Source organism: Euprymna scolopes, chromosome 44, assembly GCF_053919585.1.
Source record: "Euprymna scolopes isolate OS-2025 chromosome 44, ASM5391958v1, whole genome shotgun sequence".
NCBI classification, from domain to species: Eukaryota; Metazoa; Mollusca; class Cephalopoda; order Sepiida; family Sepiolidae; genus Euprymna; species Euprymna scolopes.
The window spans coordinates 6,050,775-6,075,096 of NC_136525.1; the positions used below are offsets into that span (position 1 = coordinate 6,050,775).

The 24,322-nt window shown below is 33.5% G+C and overlaps 1 protein-coding gene across 1 annotated transcript in view; it reads left to right on the top strand.

Annotated features, from left to right (window-relative positions):
- LOC145268655 (nucleoporin NUP188-like) overlaps positions 1–24,322 on the top strand; it is a 568,258-nt gene that overhangs the window by 283,192 nt on the left and 260,744 nt on the right. Inside the window, exon 3 of the mRNA XM_080124140.1 lies at positions 19,869–19,942. Within this exon, the coding sequence (XP_079980266.1) occupies positions 19,869–19,942 (74 nt within the window). The remainder of the gene's footprint in view (positions 1–19,868; positions 19,943–24,322) is intronic.

The following is a 24,322-nucleotide window of genomic DNA, read 5'->3' on the forward strand; positions in this document are numbered from 1 at the left end:
TTTGGTGCCGTGTATTGCGGGTTGGCTGTGTCTGGTGCCGTGTATTGCAGACTGGCTGTGTCTGGTGCCGTGTATTGCAGACCGGCTGTGTCTGGTGCCGTGTATTGCAGACCGGCTGTGTCTGGTGCCGTGTATTGCGGACCGGCTGTGTCTGGTGCCGCATATTGAAAGACCATTGACATAGCGGTCGTAAAGAGAACAACATCAGGAATCAATCTTATGAGAGCATTTTACTTTCTAGAAGGAAGATCAATTGATGCGATTCTCGGGTTTAGAAAAGAAAGGCGAATGGATGGGAGCATATTGAAATATAAATGAAATCTTACATCACGTATAATGTTTGTGTATTCATTTCTTTGGCTAAAAAAAAAATTAATATTTTTAAAACAGTGACCTTTCAATCACTCTGTAGATAGATAAACATTGTTTTCTTTTATTTTTATACAAATTTATTTATCTTTTTTAATAGACCGTAAAGAAAGAAAAATAAAGAGGAAATCGATTTGCCGTTTCACTTACAATTTATAAATAGATTGCAGTTTATTGAAGTTCATGTTGTGAGCTTTCGTCTTTTTTTATTTAGAAAAATCGGATTTCGAATTAAATCGCTTGTTCTCAGATTTTAGATTAAAATCTGCTTTTTTTTTTTTTTAAATAAAAAAATTTCATATTTTTTATTGGAACTCTTTGGGATGAGTAATTTTTTTATATTTATTTATTTATTTGCAGACTGTTATTCTCATCCTCATCCTCATCTTCATAGTTATTGTTTCGGTCAACTATTCCATTGGCCTTCCTCAGGTGTTTAACCACAATGGGATAGGAATGCTGAGACTCTTAATTGTATCCTCAGTAATTACTGCCTTCCATAGTTGTTGTTCTCTCACCACGTTTTGGCCAACTAATCCTCTGGCCAGCTTTGGGTAGGATTGAAACCGTTATCTTCAGACAATGCTCACCTGGAACCATAGAGACTCAACACCTCTATCCACTAACGGTCAGAGGATGAGTTGGTCGAAACGTGGTGCAACAACAACTATGAAGATGAGGATAACAGTTCACGAATAAATATGCAAAGAAAAAAACGTCTGTTTTTTTCTTTGCAAAATCGCTAGAGCTTTACCTCCTAATTTTTTTTTTTTTTTTTTTTTTTAATTTTTTAATAACGTGGCCGTTACACTCGAACCATGTCGTTACATTTCAACCACTTGAATCCACACATTGTCTGGTTACAAAAAAAAAAAAAAAGAAAGGAAAATCTGACTCAGCATTTTTTTTTGATTGCAAATGAAATACATTTATTCGTGGTTCTTCCAACAATAACACATTTCATTATCTTTCAAACGTCTTTTCACACACACGTTTTACAAAACTCTGCCATATATACCATGTGCTTTTTAAAAGTCTCTCTTCCCGCCACCTGACTCCAGCTATAGCCAGCACTTTCTCACCTGTGTTTTCATATTTTGAATATAGAGTTTTCCTTTTGGGGATATATATTATTCCTAAATTGGAAATAAATACTTGTTGTATTCACCTAAAAAAAAAAAAAAATGCCGAGTTTTACTTTTTTATGTTCTTCCATATATATATTATTCCTTAATTGGAATTCATTTTTGAGATGAGCATTATATATATTAATTTATTTTTATTTCGGACTATTATTCTCATCTTTATTAGTTGTTGTTTTTCATCTTTTATTGGTTGTTGGTTATTCACAACGTTTCGGCCAACTATTCCTCTGGCCTTCGTCAGGTGGTAACCGCGACGGATAGGAACTTCGAATCTCCTAACTGCATTCTCAGCAATCACTGCCATCCGTAGTTGTTGTCGTCTCACCACATTTTGGCCAAGTAAACCTCTGGCACGCTTTGGGTGAGATTGAAACCGCTATCTTCAGACAATGTTCATCTGGAACTGTAGAGATTCAACGTCTCTATCAACTGCGCCACGGGCCCCGAAGGGCGATCAAGGTTGGATTCTTTGATCTTATAAATCCACGTTTATTTATTATCTGATCTTCCATAGTCGGGTCCGTACCGATTGGTATATATATTATTCCTTAATTGGAATTCGTTTTTGAGATGAGCATTAAATATATTAATTTATTTTTATTTCGGACCATTATTCTCATCTTTATTAGTTGTTGTTTTTCATCTTCTTTATTGGTTGTTGTTTAGTTGGCCAAAACATCGTGAAAAAACAACAACCAATAAAAGATGAAAAACAACAACTAATGAAGATGAGAATAATAGTCCGAAATAAAAATAAATTAATATATCCTTTTGGGGAGTTGGGTTTTACCAGGATTAAAAATAGACCTTATATCTAACTTTGACCTCGTCTCGAGGTAAGTGTATCGGAACAAATATTTTATTAGACTCCCCATGTAGGTTATTGTAACGTGGCTATTACACTATTACATCGTGTCGTTACATTTCAACCACTCGGACCCGCACGTTGTCTTGTACCGTCGCAAAGGAACAAACAAATAAAAATCTGACTCAGCATTTTTTTTTTTAATATAATGTGAAGTTTCTCTCCCCACCACCTGACGCAAGAGCATGGTCACTTAATGCTTAATTTGCATATGTGCTAAGACGGCGAGCCAGCTATCCTACAGCTGCTGCTGATTTCCTCACGTGCACCATACCCGCTATGCTGGTTTTTTACATGTCTCCAGTTGCACGAATGGCGTGCCTAAATATCACATGAATAGAGAATTATCAGGAACAGTTGTACGTGTTCGTACATTTGTCGTGCCTTAATTGTCGTGCCGTAATTTGTTTTCTTCTATTAGAGCATCGCATCAAGTCAGGAAAACTTGCGACTCTTGCACAAATTACTGCCTCTGATTCCACATCTCAAAAGATGTTTGAAAGAAAATTTGACTTCTAATTTTTTAAGTCGGATTTAAAAAAAAAAATTATTCTAACGTTTGCAAGAATTCCGATTAAAGAATTCTACTTACCAACATCCTGCTGATGACTAACCAGAAAAAAGAAGAAAAACAAAAGAATTAAAAATATATTTAAAAAGAATAAACATGTCGGTTGATATCTGCGATTGCATCTTTTTCAAATTAGAGTTAAAAGTTTTTGCTTGCAAAAAAGATTTAACAAGTCCCGCCTTTTCGAAGTAATCGTGTTAACGAGCAAATATGAAGTGGGGAGGGGTGGGGGGAGTAAACGTGGAATTTTTATGTGTTTATTTTTTTTCTTCCTTATTCTCGCTCATCGTCACTCTTTTTCTCACCCATTCTCTCTCTCTCTCCAGTTGTCTTTCTTTCACTCTCTCTCCAGTTGTCTTTCTTTCACTCTCTCTCCAGTTGTCTTTCTTTCACTCTCTCTCCAGTTGTCTTTCTTTCACTCTCTCTCTCCAGTTGTCTTTCTTTCACTCTCTCTCTCCAGTTGTCTTTCTTTCACTCTCTCTCTCCAGTTGTCTTTCTTTCACTCTCTCTCTCCAGTTGTCTTTCTTTCACTCTCTCTCTCTCTCCAGTTGTCTTTCTTTCTCTCCCTCTCGTTGCCTTTCTTTCTCTCTTTCCAGTTGCCTTTCTTTCTCTCTTTCCAGTTGCCTTTCTTTCTCTCTCTCCAGTTGCCTTTCTTCCCCTCTCTCTCTCCAGTTGTCTTCCCCTCTCTCTCTCCAGTTGTCTTCCTCTCTCTCTCTCCAGTTGTCTTCCTTGCTCTCTCTTCCAGTTGTCTTCCTTGCTCTCTCTCTCCAGTTGTCTTTCTTCCTCTCTCTCTCTCCAGTTGTCTTTCTTCCTCTCTCTCTCTCCAGTTGTCTTTCTTCCTCTCTCTCTCTCCAGTTGTCTTTCTTCCTCTCTCTCTCTCCAGTTGTCTTTCTTCCTCTCTCTCTCTCCAGTTGTCTTTCTTCCTCTCTCTCTCTCCAGTTGTCTTTCTTCCTCTCTCTCTCTCCAGTTGTCTTTCTTCCTCTCTCTCTCTCTCCAGTTGTCTTTCTTCCTCTCTCTCTCTCCAGTTGTCTTTCTTCCTCTCTCTCTCTCTCTCCAGTTGTCTTTCTTCCTCTCTCTCTCTCCAGTTGTCTTTCTTCCTCTCTCTCTCTCTCTCTCCAGTTGTCTTTCTTCCTCTCTCTCTCTCTCCAGTTGTCTTTCTTCCTCTCTCTCTCTCCAGTTGTCTTTCTTCCTCTCTCTCTCTCCAGTTGTCTTTCTTCCTCTCTCTCTCTCCAGTTGTCTTTCTTCCTCTCTCTCTCTCTCCAGTTGTCTTTCTTCCTCTCTCTCTCTCTCTCCAGTTGTCTTTATTCCTCTCTCTCTCCAGTTGTCTTTCTTCCTCTCTCTCTCTCCAGTTGTCTTTATTCCTCTCTCTCTCTCCAGTTGTCTTTATTCATCTCTCTCTTTCTCTCTCTCCAGTTGTCTTTATTTCTCTCTCTCTCCTTCCTCTAAGCTCTCAATAGGTGTTTTCCAATGTCAACAATTTCAACAATTGTTTCCATTTCCTCTCTCTCTCTCTCTCTCCCTTCTCTTTTTCTCTTTTCCCTTCTCTTTTTCTCTTTTCCCTTCTCGTTCTCTCTTTTCCCTTCTCTTTCTCTCTTTTTCTCTCTCTCTGTCTGTTTTTCCTTGTCTGTCCGAGTCCTTTTCTTTTTCTTTGTCTGTCCGATTCTTCTACTCTGCTCTCTCTCAACAGGTGGTTTCCAATGTCAACATTTTTAACAATAGTTTGGCAAACACACAAATATAAAAATGACACTTTCAAATCTTGTTTTGACATCCTTACAATAGCCAACTCTTAAACAAAACATTTGCCCACAGGGATTGAAGCTTTTTTTTTGGGGGGGGATTACACTGTATCTCTAATGATGACTCCCTACAACCAACTTTAACCTCAAAACAAGCACCTGCCAATTACTTTTACATTAATGGCTGAGGCCAATCTAAATGGATAGGACATTTGTACTGTCGAGTTAGAAGTAGCGACTACAATCATCTATATATATAAAAGCGAAAATGTATGTGTGTACGTATGTACGCTTTTCCTCAATGTCCACGAAAGGCTTCTTTCAGAGAAGCGCTTGCTCGCTTCACAACTTCTTAAAACTTTTTATATCATCTATAAATTGTAATATCTCAGAATTACCCACGGAGCTCGCCTGTCTATTTAATTTTATTGACTTTCGAACCTTAATTATTCCACATTTCCCGCATCGGCACGCATTACATTCGGTTTTCGGTATAAAAAAAAGCGAAACTCGACTCTAATCACAGGCCGAAAGCCAGTTTGTTCAATGTCGACTTCGTCATATCAGACTGTAGCTTTCATTTCGCTCCTCCTAATAAACAGGGAGCGGATTTTTAAAAACAAACAAACCGATTTATTCAAAACTGTCCCGCACAAAATCATAACTGCTGAATACCTATCGCCGTCACGTCAATCAAAAACGCGCACCTGTTTGTTTTTTTAACACTTTACTATTTTCCAACTGCGCGTCATCAACGCTTCGGGTTTTTTTCACATACCCCGAAAAACACCCGGGCAACGCCGGGTACCCCTCGCTAGTTATATCTATAAAAGTGAACGTTTCTGTCTCTGTGTGTGTCTCTGTGTACATTTCCCTACGCAATAACTTGTCAATTTTTAGTCTACAGACTCGAAATTTGATATACAGGGTACTAGGATTTGGGAAAATCGATGTAATGGGTTTTCAGCCAGAAATTTGGCTTTTTAGGAATCAACGTTCAACGATTTGACCTTTGCGAACTCTACCAAACTCCTCCGACAATTTTGAGTCTAAACACTTGACATTTTAGATATTGGTTCATTGGACATGGATTTAACTTAATAACTTAATTTGAGCCCAAAAACAATAAATATTAAGGCGTCATAATAAGGGTCAAAGTTAGAAAAATTACCGTTTTTTTTTTTGTTGTTGTTTTTTTTGCTCAGCATACACCTCCAAACACCCGGGCAACGCCGGGCACCCATTGCTAGTATATCTATAAAAGTGTAAGTATCTGTCTGTGTGTGTACATTTCCCTATGCAATAACTCTGTCAAATTTAGTCTACAGACTCGAAATTGATATACAGGGTACTGAGATTTGGGAAAATCGATGTGATTGGTTTTGGGCCTGAAATTTGGCGATTAAGGGGTCGAAGTTCAATGATTTCACCTTTGAGAACTCTACCAAACTTCTCCGACAATTTTGGGTCTATGCACTTGACATTTTAGATATTGGTTCCTTGGACATGGATCTAACTTAATAACTTAATTTGAGCCCAAAACAATAAATGTTAAGAGGTCAAAAAAGGGTCAAAGATTAAAAAAAAAAAATTGACCTCTGCGGTCTCTTCCAAATTACTCAGACAATTTCTGATCTAAACATTTGAAATTTTACATAAAGGTTATTCAGAGATAGGGCAAGCTTTTTCATCAGTTTGGGTCGAAAAACTTTTTAGTTACCAATATATAAATGTATGTGTGTATGTATGTTTGCATGTCTGCCTAAAACTTTCAATAGAGGCGACGGATTTTACCAAGATCAGTATTGTTTTAAGTTCGACCTTTTAGACGACAAATCTCGAAAAATTGGCTAAAAACATTAATATCTAAGGGGGGGGGGTCACTTTTTTTTCGCCGATATTTTTGAAAGTCTCTCGTTTAGATTGTCTAGCCTTAATTTTAAAAAAAATGGGGCATTCTGGTTCGTAACAGCATAGACGTTAGGCTTTTACCGCATTCTTTTCTTCCTTTGCAGTACGGATTCGAGCCTGCCTTCCTACTACCACATTTTTTTTTTTTTTTTTTTTTTTTGTTCAACAAACACATCCAAACACTCGGGCAACGCCGGGCTGAAATGCTAGTATATATATATATATATATATATATATATAATGATTAGTTTTTTTTTTGTTTTTTTTTTGAAAAAGAAATCCAGTAGAGTGCTCAATTATAAGGAAAATCCAAAAATAAGAGGGTATTATTTATATTTTATTTACAGAAAGTTTTAGCTGAGATAAGTCATTAGTACCGTCGGTTTCAAACCCAATAATTAGGATCGTTTTAGATACCCATATCAAGCTCTCTTCATATATATACTAGCATTTCAGCCCGGCGTTGCCCGGGTGTTTGGAGGTGTATATTGAGAAAAAAAAAAAAAAAAAAGTGGTAGTAGGAAGGCATACTCGAACCCGTACCACGAAGGGGGGGGGGAACGTGATGTCTTTGCTGTTACAACCACCGTCAAACTGGCAGTGACGTAGGTTTTAATTAAGGCTAAACAGTCGAAAAAAGGGGAAGACTTTCGAAAATATCGGCGAAAAAAAGCGACCCCTCCCTGTAAGAAAAGTATCCAGTTGAGGGTGAAGAAATTAATGTTTTTAGCCAGTTTTTCGTCTGAAGGGTCAAGTTTCAAACGATATTGATCTTGTGAAAATCCGTCGCCCCTATTGAAAGTTTTAGGCAGCCGTGCAAACATACATACATACATTTATATATTGATAGCTCAGATTTTCGACCCAAACCAATTAAAAAGCTTGCCCCATTTCTGAATCCCCTTTATGTAAAATTTCAAATGTTTAGACCAGAAATTGTCTGAGTAATTTTGGTAGAGACTGCAGAGGTAAAAAATTTTTAACTTTGACCCCTATCATGACCCCTTAACATTTATTTTTTTTGGGCTCAAATCAAGTTAAGTTAGATCCATGTCCAAGGAATCTATATCTAAAATTTCAAGTGTTTAGACCCAAAATTGTCGGAGGAGTTTGGTAGAGTTCTCAAAGATCAAATCGTTGAACTTTGACCCCATAACAGCCAAATTTCTGGCCAAAAACGGATTACAAAGAGTTTCCCAAATCTCAGTACCCTGTATATCAAATTTCGAGCCTGTAGACTGAAAATTGACAGTTATTGCGTAGGGAAATGTATATATATATTCTACTTAAAAGATGTAACTGTTTAAGCAACCTATACCTCATTTGATTCGTCTTTTATTTCTCTATAATTTTACCTGTTCATATTTGACTTTTAATGGAAGTATCCTAATGTTTACGTCAATTGAAAAAAATAGCTTCAAATCGAGAAGGCAAAAAGAAACTCAGCAGCAACAAATGAGCTTAAAATCAGTTTAAAATATCTACCGTTTAACATCTCTAATTGTAAAACATCTACTTTTTAGCATCTCATATCATAATTGTTGTTGTTCCGAGGTTATACAACGTAACATTTATTATGAACAGGTAAAATTATAGAGGAATAAAAGGCGAACCAAATGAGGTATATGTTGTTTAAAGAGTTCATTCAATTTAGCTTAAATTTGTGGTTTTTGAAAAATAACAAATGTGGAGTTTCTTTTTAGCAGCACTGTGTGTGTGTGTGTGTGTATATATATATATATATATATATATATATATATATATATATATATATATATATATATATATATAATGTATACTAACACGGAGACCCGACGTTGCATGAGATTGGATGATGATCAATGAATGTTTCGCACCCTCATATTTTTATTGCATTGAAATTGGTAAATTTTTTATTTATTTATTTTTTTTTGTTTAAATCAAATTGATTAATTGTTTGCCGTAGTTGAGGACCCATCGTAGTGCACTAGGTGTGTCAGAATTTTGGGAGAATTTTTTACACCCCTAACACGAAACTACGAATAAAATATAAAACGAAAACCGTAATTTCTCTTTGTAAGTGGGTTGTTTATTTTCTTTATGGAATATACTTCCAAAATAAACTAATAAAGTCGTTTAAAAAATAATAGAAATACTATTTTTTATTTAAAAAAAAAAAAAAATCAGTGTTTACAAAGTGCCTGCACGCGTTCATGCAGCCATTTTGTTTATGTAATGAAATCAATTGAATTTTATAAGTTAAATTTTTTTTTTAATTTTTTCACTTAAAAATTTATCAAAATTTTTCTATTGGTTCAATTTTTACGATATTTTCAGGTTCAATGTGAAATTTTATGCTCTTTCCAATAAACCGAATATAATATTCTAAACAAGGTTTTTTTTTAATTTACCCCCCCCCATTTTGAAATGTCTATTCAAATAAAAATAATTTTCTCACCTCAAATTTATATATCACAAATTGAAGATAAACGATCAATAAATAAAATAAGCTAATTTAAAACAAAAAAAAAGAAATTATTTGCACAGTCCAAAGTTTAAAACATTTTTTTTTGTAAGTGAAACCTTATTATCTTGTTATATTGCATAGAAAGTTTTGTTTAATTACGACAATTATTTCTATTTCATTCAATGTTTTTTTTTAGATATTAAAAATTCACTCCATAAAGAAGAAATAAAATATATTAAATAAAAACTCATGTATTTCTTTGAGAACAAAAAAAAAAAAAAATCGGTCGACTGTTTTTTTTTTTGTTTTTTTTTTTTTTGTTTTGTTTTATCGGCAAAAACTGATAAGTGAAATGGGACTATTTTTAATTTACGGTGGCCCATATTTACTAACTTTTGTTTACAGCCAGCAATAGAAAGAGACATTAATTCTGTCGCTTACAGGCCACCATAGTTCATAACTATGAAAGGGAGACGGTTATCGCCCCTTTTTTCCATTTGTGACGAGCTGAAGTCACTGTATTTTTTAATACTTGCTTAAAAAAGTATTTTATTTAAAAAGGACATAGAATATAAAATATAAATATGGATAAATTCTTAACAATGAAGAATGGAAGTACTCATTGAATAGTATTTTTTTATAGGTAAGTGATTTTTTGGAATTTATATATACATATATTTTATCAAAGTAAGTTAAAATTCGTTGATTTTCTTTAAATCTTTTTAAAGATAACCGATTTAAAAAAAAAAACAAATATTGCATAATTTGCTATTAAACCTGTTATTTTTTTTTTTAATTTGGTCTTTGCTCCTTTAATTGAAAAAAAAAAATATAGGGTGTGAATTACATTTTTCAAGTATTTAAGCTTCGAAAGATAGGAGGTCGAATTATTCAATATTTTATCACGCATTTTTAATGACGTTTTCTGACACTGCTAGTGGTGCACCAGGAGGAAGTTTGACATGCTTCCCAGCAATAACTTAGGAATATATATTTTGTTATTAAATTACAACAGATTGCTCTGATTTTCAACCTTTTCAGAATTCTGCGCCCCTGTCATGTCAAAGAACCTTTTGTTGATTTTATATGCCGGGTCTTGAGAGTCCAACATTCATTTCGAACGCACCCCTGTCATATCAAAGAACCTGTTGATTTTATATGTTGAGTCAAACTTTGCACGGCCGTCGCGGACAGTGTCGAAATTTCAATTGCCACCTGCGATTGAGTCCCGATCCCCCCCCTCCCCGCAGAAGGAATCCAAGCTTCAACTAAATTATTTCGTATTCTTTCTTTTTCTTTTTTTCCGTGACGAAAAACGATATATATATATATATATATATATATATATATATATATATATATATATATATATATATATATATATACCTGAATATATGTTTTGTTATTAAATTACAGCAGATTGTTCTGAATTTCAATCTTTTTTAGTATCCCGTGTCAACAATGATCTGACCTTTTTCACCCGACTTGCCTTTGACTTTAGTTTAAAAAAAAAAAAAAAAACTGCGCTTGAATTGAGAAGGGTCGCTGTTTCTGTCATTTATTTGTTTCAACTTTTCCTCCCCAAAAGGGGCAAAACGGGTCGGATGGGGAGCTCTTTAGCTCCCCCCAGAAAGAGCTTTTTATCATTGTGCCACTTAAATAATAATTGAAATTAAAAATAAATAAATAAAATAATTAGACATCATTATTTAATTAATTTTTCTTCCCATTTGAAAGGAAACGTTTCCGTTTTAATAGTTCCCGTCGAACGTGTCGTAAACTTTATAATGGATTTATGGATAGGATTGGGTCCTACTTTCCCAGGCGGAGGAGGAGTGGAGTTATATTAAAGTATGACGACGGGAACGAACGGTGGCGCGGCCATTTTGAAAGTCTGAATGCGTTAATCAAATAAGGGGAAATTTAATTGGCTAATAACTTTTTTATTTCATCTTTACTGATTGTTTTTTTTTTTTTTTAATGAAAATAGATTAGTGATTAAATTCTAACGGAATCTCTGGACTTTTCATTGTTCAACAGTGAACACTTATGAAGGTGAGGCAGTTAGAATAACAGATCTGTACCTCCATATCTCTCTCTCTCTCTCTCTCTCTCTCTCTCTCTCTCTCTCTCTCTCTCTCTCTCTCTCTCTCTCTCATATGTGTACATTTCCCTACGCAATAAACTCTGTCAATTATTAGTCTACAGACTCGAAATTTGATATACAGGGTACTGAGATTATGAAAAATTGATGTGATGTGTTTTCAGCCAGAAATTTGGCTGTTAAGGAGTCAAAGTTCAACGATTTGACCTTTGAAAACTCTACCAAACTCCTCCGACAATTTTGAGTCTAAACACTTGACATTTTAGATATAGGTTCCTTGGACATGGATCTAACTTAATAACTTGATTTGAGCCCGAAACAATAAATGTTAAGAGGTCAAAAAAAGGGTCAAAGATTAAAAAAAATAAAATAAAATTGACCTCTGCGGTCTCTTCCAAATTACTCAGACAATTTCTGGTCTAAATATTTGAAATTTTACATAAAGGTTATTCAGAGATAGGGCAAGTTTTTTCATCGGTTTGGGTCGAAAATTTTTAGTTAGCAATATATAAATGTATTTTTTTTTCTGTTTTTTTTTTTTTTTTATCTTTTAATGAAAATAGATTAGTGATTAATTTCTAACAGAATCTCTGGACTTTTCATTGTTCAACAGAGAACACTTATGAAGGTGAGGCAGTTAGAATAACATATTTATACCTCCATCTCTCTCTCTCTCATAAATATATATATATATATATATATATATATATATATATATATATATATATATATATATATATATAATTATTTTTTTACTATAATAATTAAATTTTTAGAGAGAATAAATGACAAAAAATTATATTCCAAAATTCATGATGTTGACCATCTTATAATTTCTTCCTTTAATTCAGTTGACTTGTACAATTCTTTTGAATTATACAATATACAAAGGAATAAATTATAAGATGGTCAACATCATGAATTTTGGAATATAACTTTTTGTCATTTATTCTCTATATTGCTCTGTAATTACATTGAGCTTCTTATATAAGGATTGATATATAATTAGAAAATATATTTCTACAAAAATATCTATATATTTGTCCTTTTGAAGAATGTCCCCGAACCCACTCTAAAAGCTCATACAACACCTACATAGGCCACACTACGCCAACATTCTCCCAACGATTAACCTACCATTTAGCAGACAATAGCGCCATAAAACAACATTTAACATTCCATGATAAAACCTACAATCGTCCGACATTAGAAATATCTTAACTAACAATACTAAAATCAGATACCTTAACAATTGCCCATGAAGACTAAAATTACAAGAAGCCATACTAATCAAGAAAAATTATTAAACGGATCTCATTTAATACCGAGACAAATGTACTAACCGTATTCAATAACTAACAATAAATAAAATATAAAATAAGAAAATTAAAAATAAATAATTCGCCCCTACCCATCCTGCATCCAACTTTATAACCAATAAAAAAAAAAAAATAGGACAAATTATAAATACACCAAGTCTCAATAAAGAAAATGACAACAACAATCGCTCCTGACGACGATCGGGTGTACCGGTTGAAAGCGTTGAGGAGAATATGGCCAAACAACAACTGCTGAGTGCCATTATATACAACATGCCAGCCGAAATAAGAGACCACTTGGCAAATTGAAAAGTTATCCAACAAAATCGGAAAAAAGAAGAACTCAGTCGTGTTCGATCAGAATAATGACTTGCTGCCAAAATATACATATATATGCACTGTTATATAAAAGGAATTTTGTGTGTGTCTGAGTTCATTCCCTATGGATTCGAAAACAGCTGGACTGATTTTTATGAGATTTCACATAAAGTTACTTTGTGCCTGGCAGTGTTCTTAAATAGGATTTATTTCGGAATGTCTTCGATAAGTAACGTTAGTTTTTTTTTTTTTTTTTTTTTTTTTACGAAGGAATTACCATTTATCAAGACCCAGAGGCCACTCAAGGATAAGGGTTAAGTATTGTACATTGATCTAAAGGACAATATCATAGTAATCGTTAGGAGTGTAAATTTGTTAAATTGGATTACTTAGTGGGAACGGCTTATCAAGAACTTGTTTACAACCATATTGTAGTCAGCTGGAAAGCAGGTAAACGGAAGAGAGTTCCACAGGTGTGCAGTTCTTAGAAAGAAGCTTTGTTCATGGAATCTACATTTAGGTTTAGGTACAGATAAAGAGGGGAGGAAATTATTGATAGTGGTTTCAGCCAAACGAGTGTTTCCCTTATTCTATGTGGCTAAAATGATTTAAAAACTTTAAAAACATTTAATTTCCTATGTTTATTACCTTTAGCAAATCAGGTGCAAACCTTTTATAATATTTGCTAATATTTTTCCTCCAAAGAGATGTATAAACATCGAAAACTCATGGGTTAAGGAAATGTGTTTTACTATACTGTATTCTTTGTCTTGCATACAATAAAATTTCTATATTTGAAATTTAACTTTTTCAAATCACAAATTTTAAATTCCTAAATTTATATATATTTCACTTCATATAAAAAGATAAGATATAATAGGACTTAAAAAATAGCAAAGAATCATATTAAGAACTAGCAGGGGTGTTTGGAGATGTGTGTTGAGCAAAAAAAAAAAAGAAAAAGTGCTCGAACCCGTACTGCGAAGAGGAAAAGAATGGGGAAAAAACAGGACCTCTTTGCTGTTGCGACCACCACCAAACTGGAAGTGACGTAGGTTTAAATTAAGGCTAGACAATCGAAAAAAGGGGAAGACTTTTGAAAATATCGGTGAAAAAAGCGACCCCTCTCTGTAGAAAGTGCCCAGTTGAGAGTGAAGAAATTAATATTTTTAGCCAATTTGTCGGTATTTCTCATCTGAAAGGTCGAGTTTCAAAACGATACTGATCTTGTGAAAATTTATCGCCTCTGTCGAAAGTTATGGGCAGACATGCAACCATACATACATTTATATATTGGTAGCTCAGATTTTCGACCCAAACTGGTTAAAAAGCTTGCCCTATCTCTGAATACCCTTTATGTAAAATTTCAAATGTTTAGACCAGATATTGTCTGAGTAATTTAGTAGAGACCGCAGAAATAAAATTTTTTAAAGCTTCGACCCCTTATTATGACCCTTTAACATTTATTGTTTTGGACTCAAGTTAAAATTTCAAGTGTTTTGACCCAAAATTGGCAGAGGAGTTTGGTAGAGTTCTCAAAGGTGAAATCGTTGAACTTTGACCCCTTAACAGCCAAATTTCTGGCCGAAAACGGATTACAAAGATTTTCCCAAATCTCCATACCCTGTATATCAAAGCTAAGCAACAACATGAAAAAAATGGCTTTACCATTAATAAAGATAGATGAATTAAAATAACTGTTTGATTATGAATAATTATCGGGGGGGGGGTATTCTGAGACAAAACTTAACTAAAATCACTGCCAGACTTAGACACTAAAGTTCTATAAATTTTACCGAAAATCTGTTTAGCCGTTTCGGAGTCTATGAATAACGAACGAACTCACACACACACACACACACACATACACACGCAAAGTTGCATTCATATAATTGGAGAGAGAGAGAGAGAGAGAGAGAGAAGATATAGCAATACTTACAAGTAGGAAAGAATTTGATGAAGAATATGGAGAAATAAAATATTGAAATATTAAAGGGGAAAAAAGATTTTAATATTAAATCTGGCCTGGGAACTATGCAACACAGCGGGAGGATATGAAGACAGAATTTTATGATGATGGCGTCCACTTCTGTCAAAAACTGGTCTTATTTATGAAGATTTTGTGTTAGCTGGTAACAGTTTATTTTAAATGCTGCAGTTCATTTTCTCTAGAGCAAGCCCCCCTCTTGTTTGGGAAAGCAACATTGGGGAGAGAGAACTGAGAAAACAGGATAGCAACATTGGGGAGAGAACTAGAAAAATGGGATAGCAACATTGGGGAGAGAGAACTGGAAAAATGGGATAGCAACATCGGGGAGAGAGAACTAGAAAAATGGGATAGCAACATTGGGGAGAGAGAACTGGAAAAATGAGATAGCAACGTCGGGGGAGAGAGAACTGGAAAAATGGGATAGCACCATCGGGTAGAGAGAACTCAAAAAATGGGATAGCAACATTGGGGAGAGAGAACTGGAAAAATAAAATAGTAACATTGGGGGAGGGAAATGGAAATATGGGATAGAAACAGTGGGGGAGAGAAATGGAAAAATGGGGTAGCAACATTGGGGGAGAGAGAACCGGAAAAATAAGATAGCACCATCGCGGGAGAGAAATGGGGAAAATAGGGTAACAACATTGGGGGGGCCTGAAATGGGATAAAAACATTAGGGAGGGAGAGAAATGTGGAAATGGGATAGTAACATAGGGAGTAAGAGGAGGGAAGCTGGGCGTTACTTTAGGGGAGAGAAAAGAGAAATGGAAAAAGTTTTATTGCTGGAAGATTCGTAATTTGGTTATTTTGAAAAGAGTTTTTTGGAATCGGAAATAAATACAGGTGTTGTTTCCAAATAAAAGGATTCAAAGTGCATCTTTCAGATTCAGAGAGTGATGTGATGGGTTCACAACAGCCTTTTAGATGTGGATCGATAGCATGAAGTGTGCATATGTTTTTATTTTTCTATGTATAAGATTCATTCCTAAACTAATGAACTGATCATTTTGTTCAGTATAGTTGCAAGACATAAGGGAGGCAAATCTGGTGTACCTTTCATTTGGGTTTATACAAAGTTTGTAGAAACGGGTCAATCAGCCTTCATGAAAAAATGCAATATTTTTAACTTTTGTGAAAATTTGACAATAGCTTTGAGACATAATAAAATAAATACTATCTGTAGGACCCTATCTATGGGCTCCATGGTTCAGTGGATAGAGCCGTTGAGTCTCTAGGGTTCCAGGTGAGCATTGTCTGAAGATAGTGGTTTCAATCCTATCCAAAGCAGGCCAGAGGATTAGTTAGCCAAAAGGATGTAAGACAACAACTATGGAAGGCAGTAATTACTGGCGATACATTTACAAGATTCAGCATTTCTATCCTGTCATGGTTAATCACATGAAGAAGGCCAGAGGATAAGTTGACAACTATGAAGATGAGGATAATAGCGAGGCTACTTCTCTCTCGGAAGCCATGATAATAGTCCACAAAAAGAATGAATCTCTAATGGTAGGGGTGTGTGTACATAATGTAAATTGATTTAACAAAGCTTGAAAATGACTTTGTTTTTGTAGTTGGGTTAGGAAGTTTTGAAGCCATGCGACTTTCGGGTGGAGATTTTCTGCCTCTTAGCTAGTGAAACAACAACAACTATGGAAGGCAGTAATTACTGGGGATGAGTTACAAGCCTTCGCATTCCTATCCTGTTGCGGTTAATCACCTGAAGGAGGCCAGAGGATAAGTTGACCGAACTATCAAGGTGAGGATAACAGTCCCCAAAAGGAATGAATGCACACACTGGTTTTTGTTAGTTCATCAAAGTTGAGCAACGTTGATCCTGGTCAGCAGCAGGTGAGTGACCAGGCACTGTATGTAGGAGGACGCTGACACTTCTCGGTAAGGACTGCAAAAACCTGATATCAACATTCTCCTCTAATCGAGGTACATATATGCGTCTGGAGACCGCTTGTGATTTTGATATTCCCTAGACACTTCCTCCTTTAAGGGAAGCTGGTTCAACCTGCTTAGGTTGAATGCTGCTGGCTGACTATATGGGGCATTAACATTAGAATGAAAAGTGGGATTGCAACATTGGGGGAAAATGGGTGAATGGGGAATTTTTTTGCTTTGAAAAACAAACCGTGCAATGTAGGATTCAAAGTACATGTCTGTGATTCAGAGGGAAAGAGGCCGGAATTCACAGCATCCTTTTGAATGTAGATGGATGAAGAACGTACATGATTGCACGTATCTCTGATATTTAGGCATTCAATAACTTGAAACAGGTTGGTATGCTGTGAAAATGCGAAAACCAATCAAACCATTGATCCAACTGCATGTCCATCTTGGATATACAGGCACCTACTACGTCATCGAATAACCTTCCTTCCTAAAGAAAGTTTGCCTCCTGCCTATTAAAAAAAAAAAAAATTCTCCAGTTCGCAAACGAACCGTTTCGAAATGAAAATGAATTTCTCTCACAAAGTCTTTCTGTAAACATTGTAGAACTTATGAAAAAAAAAAAATCTGTTTTTTTTTTTCTTTTTTCTTTTTCTCAGAAGTTTTTTTTTTTTATTATTTATTTATTTATTTATATTTCATTGTTTTACTTTTATATCTACTCTGGATTTTTTTTTCTGCTGTTCTGTTTGTTTGTTTTATTTTGCTGAAAATATTAATTTACAATTCGATCTGTCCCCCACCTCCCCCGGCTTCGGTTTCAGATTTAATTTCATTTTGATGGATGACTGGTACATAAATACATTAAAAAGTTGAACACGAAAATATCAATAATTATTGAGGTGGGGGTTAGAATGAGATCAGCTTTGTCCATGGATATTATTTTTATCTATATCAAATACTATACAAATGTGTGTGTGTGTATTATATATATATATATATATATATATATATATATATATAAAGTAAATGTGTCTGTGTGTGTACATTTCCCTACGCAATAACTCTGTCAATTTTTAGTCTACAGACTCGAAATTTGATATACAGGGTACAGAGATTTGGGAAAATCTTTGTGATCGGTTTTCGGCCAGAAATTTGGCTGTTAAGGGGTCAAAGTTCAACGATTTAACCTTTGAGAACTCTACCAAACTCCTCTGCCAATTTTGAATCTAAACACTTGAAATTTTAGATATAGGTTCGTTGGACATGGATCTAACTTAATAACTTGATTTGAGTCCAAACCAATAAATGTTAAGAGGCCATAATAGGGGTCGAAGTTAAAAAAAATGGACCACTTTTTTTTTTTTTTTGCTCAACATACACCTCCAAACACCCGGGCAACGTCGGGCTGAAATGCTAGTATATATATATATATATATATATATATATATATATATATATATATATATTATTTATCATTTACTAGCAGTTCAACTCGGCTTTGCTTGGGTCCTATGTACTGTTCATAATTTGCCCTATGTGTGAATACACTTCATGTAAGATTTCCAACATTTAGACCAAAATTTGTCTGAGTAATTTTGTAGAGACCGCAGAGATAAATTTTTAAAAACTTTTTAAAATGCTTGCCGCATGTCTGAATACCTGTTATGTATAAATTTCAAATGTTTAGACCCAAAATTGGCTGAGTAGTTTACTAGACACCGCAAAGGTCAAATCTTTTGAACTTTGACCTCTTGGCAGCTCAAATTTTCGACCCAAACTGATTAAAAAGCTTGCTTTATATCTGAATATCCTTTATGTAAAATTTTAAATGTTTAGATCAGAAATTGGCTGAGTAATTTGGTAGAGACTGCAGAGGTAAAATTATTTTAAACTTTCACCCCAATTTTGACCCCTTTATTGTTTTGGGCTCAAATCCAATTTAAAAGATTAATCCATGTCCAAGTAACCTACATTTAAAATTTCAAGTGTTTAGACCCAAAATTGGTGAATGAGTTTGGTAGAGTTTTCAAAAGTCAAATCGTTGAACTTTGACCTCTTGACAGCCAAATTTCTGGACGAAAACGGATTAAAAAGATTTTCCCAAATCTCAATACTCTTTATCTCAAATCTCGAGTCTGTGGACTGAAAATTGACAGAGTAATTTGGTAGGGAAATGTGTACACACACAGAGACATTTTCACTTTTATATATAGATTATAATAATTTTTTTTTTTGATATCTACAGACACTAGTGTTTCATCTTTTTGTGAATCATCAGTGCAGGGTTACACGATTAGAAAAACAAATTACTATAAATTATTACTGCCGATTTCTGACTCCATTAGCAAGGAACAAACCATCTTGGCCAACCTTAGCCACGAGAAATATCGTTGAAATTTAAACATTTATTTTTAAACGTCTTAACGTCTGTCAGTGATTTAATGATTATAACATCATGATCTGTGCATGCGAACTAGAGTGATAGACTTTATTTTTTCTTTTCTTTGTTCTTTTTGTTTTTTCTTTTTTTCGTTTTCTTTCTTTATCTTTTTCTTTCTTTATCTTTTTCTTTCTTTATCTTTTTCTTTCTTTTTAATTTTTTTGTTTCCTTTTTTCTTTTTCTTTTTCTTTTCTTTTTTCTTTTCTTTTTTTTTCAAATATTTGCTAAATTAAGTTAAAACCAAGACAACAACCAACAATCTGTTTTCTTTTTCTTTATAATTTTTGCTTTTTCTTTTTTCTTTCTTTTCTTTTGTTGCTTCTTTTTTTTTTTTTTTTTTTTTTTTTTTAAACATTTGCTAAATTAAGTTAAAAACAAGACAACAACCGTTATCCGTAAGGAATTCACAGCATCCTTTTGAATAATGAAGAACATACATGATTCAGCAAAAAAAAAAAAGAAAATCTATTTTTTTGGAAGAAGAAAAAAAAAAAAAAAAAAACACCAACTGTTTCCATGCCTGATGAAGAGCATCATCGCCGAAACTATGTTGATTTTAAAATTTTAAAGCAATAAATTATAATTTTTTTTTTTCTTTTTTTAATATCTGCATTGTATTGGATTTTTAACATAGTATTTCTAATTGAAATAATATTTACTTAATGTTTTCAAAAGCAATAGGAAACTTGAACTTAGCTTGATTATAGACTTCAAACGTTTTTAATTTGTTTTTTCTTTTATTCTGACAGGAATTGGTCTCCTTTGAACTCAAAGATAACCGGACTAAAATTTCCGAAGGTCTACTTTATTACAAAAAGCCACGGTAAGTATATTACATATATATATATATATATATATATATATATATATTCGGGGGGGGGGGGGGTTATTCAAAAGTAATGGACTAGTGAATTCAACGAGGTTGTTAGGTAGTGCTCAATAAAAAGAGCTGATAATACTTGTTTATTGTTATATAAACATGCTCACATCCCGCTGCTACAAACAGCCACTTGTTTCAATCAAACAACAGATATCATCAGGCAGCGACTTGACTATTCAAATGTTTATTGAATAAACGTGAATGAATGAATATTTGAATAGTCAAGTCGCTGCCTGATGATATCTGTTGTTTGATTGAAACAAGTGGCTGTTTGTAGCAGCGGGATGTGAGCATGTTTATATAACAATAAACAAGTATTATATATATCATTTCATTTGTTTTTTTTTAATCCTTGGTAAGTGTATATGATATATATATTATTATTTAAAACCGTAATCTACGTACATGCATGTTTCAAGATAACTACCTCTCGTCAGCGTAGCTTGACTGTTTCTAGGAATTGAACTCCGAACCATGTGTATCACAGTCCAGCGCGTTTAACCGTTACACCATGAACTCCTAGATAATTTTATTGTTTATTTTTATCGTTTATAATTAAATATTTAACATTTAGATTTCTTGCCGATTTTTTTTTTTAACGATAACGGTTTCGCCTCAAAGCTCATATTTATTTACTTAGAAAATCGCCCATAATTTATTTGGACGTATATAATACTTTTTATTATACTTTTTATTCGTTTTTTAAATTATTTTTTAAAGCATTAATGTACGTACATGCATGTTTCAAGGTAACTACCTCTCGTCAGCATAGCTTGACTGTTTCTAATAAAATGATAATAATAATAATAATAATAATAATAATTATAATAATTTCTGTTTAAGAAATAATAAATAAAAAAATAAAAAATATTATTATATACGTCCAAATAAATTATGGGCGACTTTCTAAGTAAATAAAAATTAGCTCCAAGGCGAAGCCGTTATTTAACTGTATTTATTGTTAAATAAAAAAAAAAATCAACAAGAAATCTATCTATATACTAGACTACCCGTGACCCGTTGGGTCAGTATTTTATATTAGCTATGGAATTAATGTATGAGCGTGACACTTGTTACGTAAAGAAAATAGTTTTTTTTGACATAACAAACATTTCTGTGAAGGTATATTAAAATGAAAAAAAGAATATAGATAAATTTCTATGAGTCGTTCTGTTTATAATTGTTTATTTTTGAAAAAAAAAAAAAAAAACTTCCAGCCATTGAATTATAAGTGATTTGCCATACTTAAAAACGCGCCTAGTCCACAAAGTATGGAAATAAAAAATTTAAAAATTAAAATAAAAAACGTTTACAAGTGTTTTTGATATAGATGTACATAAGAATACTTTGATAAGTATGTTTTAACTTAAATAGGGATGGTATAATAAAATTATGGGGTCTGCGTTTGCGCCTGACCTCCATAGAATGGAAATAGACACAAACTTTAATAAAGACTTTTCATATCTATCTGCGTAAATATACTTTGATAATTGTGTTTCAGTTTGAAGAAATATGGTATAATAAAATTATAGGGTGTTCGTTCGCGCCTGACCTCCATAGAATGGAAATATGTCACAAAGTTTAACAATGTTTTTTAATATAGATCCACAGAATATTGTGATAAGTAAGTGTTTCAGTGTGAACAGATATGGTATAATAAATTATGGGGTTTATGTATTTTATTTTTACTTTCATCATATTTTGCTTTGGTTTTGATACCCCCGAATTCGAAGCTATTTCTTTACAACCCTTCCTTTTCATAACCTATCATACTTTCATAAATCAGTCCATTTTCTGTAGGCTGTTTTTGAACCCAGTCAACGACGGGTACATTTGCTAGTTTATATATAATATATATATATATATATATATATATATATATATATATATATATGAGAGAGAGAAAGAGTGTAATAAACAAGGTCTAAGAGCGCAAAGCCGCAGTAAAATATATTTAAAGGTGCTGACTGCTGTGCTCTGAGTATTGCAGCTATGATAAACTCAACAGGTGTAATTACCTAGAGCTATGTATAACTAGAAATGGTGAGAGATTAATAATTGTCAAATTATCAATCAAAAGGGAGGAAACCTAACAAGATCAAATTAATATGTACGATCGTTTCGGAAACGATATCCCTTTATTTATTCAATATTTATAAATAAAACCATCGAGAAATAAGGTAAAATTAGATTCCAAATTTGAACAAGCTTCCAGTACATATAAATTTGATTTGATGTTAATATCTCACTCTTTCTATTTATATAGCTCTAGGTGTTTACACCTATTGAGCTTAGTATTATATATATATAATGAAATCCGTATGTTATACGTTTGAAGCCAAATTATAACATAAAGGTTTTGTAAAATAAAACATTTATTTGTTTAAAATTCGTCAGAATATTTTTTTTGTTTTTATGTTATTGGTAACAGGAAATAATTTAGCTGTAATTTTACTGCTAAATTATTTCCTGTCTAATAACATGGCGCATAAATATATATATATATATATATATATATATATATATATATATATATATATATATATATATATATATATATATATATATATCACCGTTGCTGAAAGCACGCACGAAGTTTTACTGCTAAACTATTTCCTGTTTAATGACAACATGGCGCAGAAATAAAAAAAATTCTGAAGAAAACGTATTTCGTCAAAATTAATAATTTTAAATAAATGAACGTTCCTATTTACAATGCCTCCCCACGGGACAGAGTTAGACACCAGGGTCGTCTTTTAATGCGGCGGAAAAAGAACAAAAAATTAAAATTGTCTCCGTCGTGAAAGATTTCTCCTCCACTGGCAGAGAACAAAAAAATTGAAGTGCAGCATCTGAAGAACAGATACTACACTTTGATCTTGTCCCGAAGGTCAAATGTTTCTTTTGCAAAAACTTTGCATTGTAATTTCGCTTCAAACGTATAAAATGTATTTCATTTTAAAATTTAAACAGTGCTCATATCACTGACAACACAACCTTATATTATGTGTGTGTGTGTGTGTGTGTAAAGTTACCTTGTATGTATGTAGAAAGGTCTCTACCAAACTATTCTGTCAATTTTGTTCTACAGACTACAAACTTAATATATCGGGATTTGGAGGTATGAAACAAATCTGATTTGGTTTTTTAGTCGGTAAAAATAGCTGCTAAGCGGTAAAAAAAAATAGATCAGGACTTGGCAGGACTACGTACAGCATAATCATGTTCACATACCAGTTTTCACCAGATTACCAAAGTTAAGCAATGCTGAACCTGGCTAATACCAGATGGGTGACCATTTGGGAAGGCAAGGCGCCGTATGTACCATGAGGTAAAATACCATGGTTGGGAAACTGGCACAGTCTATCCTTCTCTCGAGAGTAGATGCGCCTCTCTTAAGCCATGGTGGGCAACACATCTAGTGATGGCGTCATGATAAAAAAAAAAAATACCTTTGATAGTCCCGGTGAAGCATCAAGTATTCAGAGCTACCAACAAGATTTGAATTACACTACAAACTTGTGTAGCGAGTTCAATTTCAGCTGTGGCCACATCTTATTTTTATTTTTTATTTTTTTAAAGTCAACTAAGCATGTAATTTCTACGCGTGCGCAAATATACATTGATATCGTTAACATTATTTTTTAAGTGTTTATATGTGCATTTAAATCGGACAATAACGAATAAGGCTGGAGAGCTACATGTTGTGGTTGCGATTCTGGAACTCAAGTGATATTTTTTACTTTTGAAATCACCACTATATATTGGGTACAATATAATAATAAATACGAAATATGCATGAATTAAAATATATTTATGCGTATTTTATATATATATATATATGTCATCCGCATACAGTACTTTTTCGTTGTATCACAACTCATCAGTGCGGCTAGACATGCACTTTTCCCCAGCCGTGGATCTAACCTACAACCGCCGCATTGACGGTCCACAGCTCTAACCATCGGACCACAAATCAGTGCTGTAAATATTTCTCCTTGGGTGTGTATTAAATCCACACCCGCCCGTCGCAGACAGTGCTCAAGCCATCATTTGTTTACAGACTAATAAAAAAAAAAGAAAACATATCTTTTTTATTTTTTATTTTTTTGTAAAATGCTTTCTCAGTTATATTTCACTCTTTGTGTATACAAATCCTATTTGCTTAAAAGCTCAATGCCTGTCAAATATAATAACAGGGCATATATAAAAGAATAACAGCATATGATATCTATTTTTCAGGCAAAACAGCTCCTCCAGCTTGTTAAATTTTGGTGCATCTTTTTATAGATCCGTTTTGTTATGTAGAAACAATCAATTATT